The sequence below is a fragment of the Plectropomus leopardus genome, chromosome 15 (genome assembly GCF_008729295.1).
Source record: "Plectropomus leopardus isolate mb chromosome 15, YSFRI_Pleo_2.0, whole genome shotgun sequence".
Taxonomy (NCBI): domain Eukaryota; kingdom Metazoa; phylum Chordata; class Actinopteri; order Perciformes; family Serranidae; genus Plectropomus; species Plectropomus leopardus.
In genome coordinates, this window is record NC_056477.1 from 20,296,000 (window position 1) to 20,302,291 (window position 6,292).

At 40.5% G+C, this 6,292-nt stretch overlaps 1 protein-coding gene across 4 annotated transcripts in view; it reads right to left on the reverse strand.

Moving 5' to 3' along the window:
* The window catches only part of tacc2 (transforming, acidic coiled-coil containing protein 2), a 47,398-nt gene that overhangs the window by 37,200 nt on the left and 3,906 nt on the right, over nt 1–6,292 (reverse strand). For all 4 annotated transcript variants that reach the window (XM_042501838.1, XM_042501837.1, XM_042501836.1 and 1 more), the window contains exon 2: nt 3,503–4,435. In XM_042501838.1, coding sequence (XP_042357772.1) covers nt 3,503–4,435 — 933 coding nt within the window. The remainder of the gene's footprint in view (nt 1–3,502; nt 4,436–6,292) is intronic.

Consider the following 6,292-nt stretch of genomic DNA (forward strand, 5'->3'; position numbering starts at 1 on the left):
TTGCAACTTCTTTTCCGCCTTCTGTCCCTTCGTCTGTCTATTTGTCCCTTCCCTCCTCCCATCTGGTGAGGTCAGCAGAGACAGACAGAACGTAATTAGCACTGGTTACCTACAGACCATCTGCTGCTTCCACCTGGACGGATTTAAACACCTACTGTAGACACACAGAAAAAAAAATAGGGCGCCTACTTCTTGTCAACTCACCCAAGTTTCAGCCATGGAGGAATCCATCACACACAGCTAAATACACGTAAGTGATGAAAATGATTTCTGCTGCTGAACTCCAAAACAGCGCAGTTTGTATGTCCCAGTCCTCTCCTCTGTCTGTGACTCTGTCATACACACTCACGCCGCAGCACATGCTCAAGTGTTTCTCTTGACTCTGGCTTTTGTTCCACTCTGTCTGGTCTGTACAAATGACTTCAGTGGGGCTGAGTGCCTGCCCAAATTCCTCCCACTACAGGCTTCAGTTCACAAAGCCGCACAGACTGAGCAGGACTGACAGCTAGGACAGCCCCGGGGGGCGGGGAGAAAAGCATATGTACACACACACACACACACACATCACCGACCATGCAGTCACATTTCTGTTTCTAACACACGTCCTCAAGTGTAACCTTATCTATTGATGAGACCTATAGTGGAAATAGCGCTGTCATTCCTCCTCCCTCCTACTTTTGAACAAACCTTTATGTCTTATGTCTCCAACAGCAGTGATGGGACAAGTGTTGTGAGTGACAGGGAGCAAGTGCTACTCTGGCATGTGGGGTGGCTCCTGGGCGTGCAGCAAACGGCAGGAGAGAGTGACAACTAAGGGAGATAACTGAGAAAGCTGAGAAAAATTGAGCTAAGTGAAAAGATATTAGAAGGGGAGATTTAAAGGTCCAGTGTGTAAGATTTAGGGGGAATATATTGTCAGAAATGGAATATAATATAACAAATATGTTTTCTTTGGTGTACGATCATCTGAACATAAGTCATGTTTTTTTATCACTTTAGAATGAGCCGTTTATATCTACATAGGGAGATACAGAGATAGACGAGGACCGTTGCACCGCCATGTTTCCACAGTAGTCCAGAACTGGCAAACCAAACAATGGCTCTCGATAGGGCCGTTTGTGTTTTCAAGTTCTCACTTTGTTTTGCAGGTAACACAGTAGTTAGCAACTAGATTAAATCATCTAAAAAAACACAAATTTTTAATGTCAAACTGTAAAAATCTCCTGAATGTCTGGATCTTAAGTTATCAGAGAAAAAAATATGAGCACACAGCAGCATGTGCTTTTTTTTAAGATAAGATTTTGGCTTTTTCCTGTATTAGAGAAAAGACAGCTTAAACAGGAAAGGGAGAGAGAGAGAGAGAGAGAGAGAGAGAGGGCAAGACATGCAGCAAAGGCCCGCAGGTTGGAGTCGAACTCGCTGCGACGAGGACACAGCCTTGTATGTGGGGCGCGCTCTATCAGGTGAACTACTGGGTGCCCCAGGAGACACTGATTTTTAACCTGAAACTTCTTTATTTTGTGTTCTTACCAGTTTTAATCACCTTATGCGCTTATTTTGGAGAGGAAGAGACTACTGTGGAGTTCATTCTTGGCACATGAACGATGTTTAAGCTGATTTCTTTCCTCACCACTAGATGCCACTAAATCTTATACACCTCTCCTTTAATTGAATTAAGATAAATATTTCTTACAAAGTAAATAAACAAGTACAACACTACTTTCAAACAGTGCATCCTTAGGTCCACAGTGAACAAAAGAATGACATCAGTAAAAAAAATGATATAAATGGAAAGTTAGTCTAGCAAGAGCTGTTAAAATTTCAGTAAATATTGAATGCCCACATGGAGGTCAAAGTGAACGACACACTGGTTTACAGTGTGTATTTAACTTTGTCAGGAGCTTTAACAACATAAACGGTTCACTGCCATTTCACCAAATCTGTGAGGTTGTGTTTCATTCACCCGATCAGACACCGTTAAACCACAGCAGACAGCAACAACCAACCAGACGCCCTCGAGGTGTCTGAAAGCCAAACAAAGCCACTGAGGGGACTCTCACAGCGCATGAAAATCCATTTTACATGTGTGACAGGCAGAGCTGCTGAGCTGTAAAGCCTAGGTCCCCCTGAGATTCCCTCTTCTTACAAATAAATTAGTTGCAATAAAATGTTTCGGGCACGTCACTGCAATGGAAATGTTATGATAAGTTTCAGGAAAACTATGAGGTCTTAAAGGTCATACACAAATCATTCTGATGCCTGGTTTCCTGTTGGAAAACCAGTCAACCACAAAATTACCATTCTGCCTGTAAACTTTTGTTCTTTATGGTAAAAGGAAATGATCCTCAGATTTTGTCAATTAAAGATTACAAGGGCATGTTTTTTTTTTTTTTAAATCTAGACTCTGACTCAACAATCCCTCGGTAGCAGCCTTATTTGGAAACATAACTCCACAGTAGGGGTGTCACAATGTACCAGTATCAACGGAAACCGTGACATTTACAAATGAAATACCGTTAACATGTTAATAATACAAATATGATAATGTCATGTAAATAGTCCAGCACCTCTTACATGATTTCCGTTTGTTTCCATTCTCACTTTGTCTCCCTCCCACACCTCCATCTGGTAGCCTTTTTACTATTTCCAAATTGCTCTGTTTGTATGCTTTGTCTAATAATGGTTACAGACTCTCTTCATCTCTGTGCAATAGTGTTATGAGTGTAACCAATTTGAATGAGTGTAACCCCCCAAAACAAAACGCATACAGGTATGGCAAAATGAAATATAATATGTTTAGATTACACAATTATTCTTAGTTTCATAGTTTCACATGATTATTAACTAAGAGAATTGAACTGAACTGAATTGGATGCCTTTATTGTCATTGCATGTCTACATACAACGAGATTTACTGTCTCATTAAAAAAACTGTTTTCAGAGTGAATAGAAACATTTTTTTTTTCTGAGACAGTAAATCTTGTTGTATGTGAACATGCAGTGACAATAAAGGTATTCAGTTCAATTCAATTCAATTAGAATGAGCCATCTATATCTACATACGAAGCTGGTCCTCTTCCACGGAGCCAGCCATGTTGTTTCTAAAGTAGCCCACAGTGATCAAATCAAACATTGCCTCTAGATAGGATCATTTGTGTTTTTGCGTTGGCCGTTGTAGCACCCAGAGAAGTTTTTAGTTTTGCAACCTCACCACTAGATGCTACTCAATCTTGCACACTGGACCTTTTGATACTAATCTGACTGAAAGTCTCATTGTTATTTTTCAATTTTCTATAAATAGCACAATAATACTGTCAGTGTGAATTATTTTGGCTTCTTTCTTTTATAGTAATGTAGGCCTTCGCTGGAAACTGTACAGACTGTAAACCATTTGTTTTTTATGGTCGGGAAAACAAATTTCTATTTAAAAAAAAAAGTGGTGTTTTTTATTATTATTGTAATTAATGATGATTTGATCCTATGATTTTAAAGAGACACTCACCCGCTGTCTGGTAACTCCTCTGCACGATCCTGGACTGTTGGCTCTTTAAATGGCTCCTCAGGTGGGATCTCGGCAGGTTTTTCCACTCGCTCTTCTGGCAGCTCACTGGTCAGCTTCTTCTCTGGATATGAAGGCTCTGTTGTTGTCTCTGTTGGTTCTGGTTCCTCATTCTCTTTTGGTTCTGGGAGCTCTAATTCATTTTTTGTTGGTTCTGGGAGCTCTAATTCATTTTTTGTTGGTTCTTGGAGCTCTTCTGGGCTTATTGTTGGTTCTGGGAGCCCAACTGGCTCCTTCACAACTTCTGAAGTTACTGCCTCTCTTTTTGGTTCATGAAGCTCTTCTAAAGTCTCTTCTTCTTTCTTGATTGGTTCTAAGGGCTGTATTTTTTTTGAGAGCTCTACTATATTTCTATCCTCCAAAAGCTCTACTTTTGTGCTCTGTGATGATTCTGGGAGCTCTACTGGAGGCTCTTCTTTTTTCTTGGTTGGTTCTGTGTGCTCTTCTTTCTTTGTTTTCTCTGAGAGCTCTTCTTTTTTTGTTTCTTCCCAGAGATCAACTTTATTTATTTCATCTAGGACCTCTACTTCCTTCTTTTCTTCCGAGAGCTCTACTTTCTTTGTTTCTTCCAAGAGCTCTACTTTCTTTGTTTCTTCCAAGAGCTCTACTGTCTTTATTTCTTCCAAAAGCTCTACTTTCTTTGTTTCTTCCAAGAGCTCTTCTTTTGTGCTCTGTGCTGGTTCTAGGAGCTCTGTTGTCTTCTTCAAAGGTTTAGGAAGATCCACTGGCTTCTTCACAAGATTCGGAGGAGGGATCTCTGTTGTCTTTTCTGTTGCTCGCTCTGGTGGTGGGGTCTCCTCCTGTCTCTGCGGAGCAGCTATCTCCTCAGTTGGAGTATGAAACTCTAGTTGAGGAGACTCCAGGGATGGGAGTGGTCTGGAAAAACAATGCAAAAGAGGAGGGGGTTGGAGGATTTGTTGTTTAGTTTACAGCACATGCACAAGGAATGACTGACAAATGACAAATGTGTGTGTTTGTGTGGTTATGGGGGGCTTGAGTGTGTGTGTGTGTGTGTGTGTGTGTGTGTGTGTGTGTGTGTGTGTGTGTGTGTGTGTGTGTGTGTGTGTGTGTGTGTGTATGTGTGTGTGTGTGTAGGACTACTGTGGCTGCATTTGTGTGTGTGTTATTGTTGCAGTGTGTTTAGCAGTGTGAGAAAAGGCTCATTCTTGCCCTGGAGAGCAGGGACGATGTCACAGCTGATGTCATCCTTTGAATATAAAGGACTGCATTACTTCCATTAGACTTGAACAGGCACAGTCATCGGATCCAAGCTCGAGTCAAAACAAAGTGCAGCTCTGTGTTTACCTCCTCATTCATATTCATTGTCACGCTGCTCTCTGTAATATCACTCCAAACAAGGGCTGGACATGGTGTTACTGGAATGCTGAATTGAATAAAACTGCAGAAATCTACAAATACTTAAAACTGGTAAATAGAGTGAACGTCACAGATTTACTACCCATGGAAATATTAATATAAACATGCATATTTGCTTACCAAATCCATTACTCTTTCGTCATAACTGGTGACGCAATTAAGGCTACACATGTGCCTTTCTCTCTGTGATGTACTTGAACACATGATATGTGGCAGCACGCTAACATACTACTTGTGTGAAACATTAACAGGGAGCCCCTGACGACCTTCACTCACAGACACATGTAGATACACAGCAGTTCTTTGCCATTAACATAGTTTAATCAGTGTGAAGTCTCATGTGTGCTCCTCTAATCTCTGTTTCTTAAAGGAACAGATCTACCCAAAATCAAAAATACATATTTTTCCTCTTATCTGTGGTGCTATTTTTTAATCTAGATTGTTTTGATGCAAATAGCAGAAGGTTGGAGATGTCGGCTGTAGAGATGTGTCTCTCCACCATAATGGAACTAGATGCACTTGCCTTGTGGTGCTCAAAGTGCCAAACAGAAGTACATCTGAAAAACTCAAAAGCAATAACCAGAAATCATGACCCAGTTACTCATGATAACCCAAAGACCTTGTTTTGAGCAGTTTCATCTAGGAACTATTGTAATTATGACGAACTACACTTACCAACCGTATCACCACTCAGGAGGAAGAGTACCTCTGCTGCTTGATCACTTAACACCACTGAGCTAGCTAATGTTACAGCTCAGCTGTGGAGGATGTCATTAATATTTACATCTTGCACTGTCATGAGCATGAGCTTCTGGTCCATGAGTAGATGAACGCTTGCTGTTGAGTTTTTTTTAATGTATTTGTTTGGCATTTTGAGCAACACAAGCTGAGAGCCATATGGTTCCATTATGTTCAAGAGAATTTATAAATCTCTACAGCTGTTATCTCCAAAACTCTGCAACTCACACCAAAACTATCTACAGCAATACATAGCACTACAGGTAAGAGGAAAAATATTTATTTTTGATTTTAGGATTTCAGGGATCCCTTTGATTTTTACCTTATGCTTCAGGACATAAAAATTGTGATATGTATAATACTTTGGTTTATGACAAAATAATTCACAGTAGCCTCAACTGCACTTTATACAAAGTGCTAATTGTAGCATGCTAGTACACTAAGCTAAAATGGTAAAACATGGTCCACATTATTTCTGAACATCAGCATGTTACCATGCTGACTAGCATTTTTAGTTCAGAGGTGAACTGTCCCTCTGAGGCATTTTTTGATAATGTCAAACACACACACACACACACACACACACACACACACACACACACACACGGCTGTGTTTAC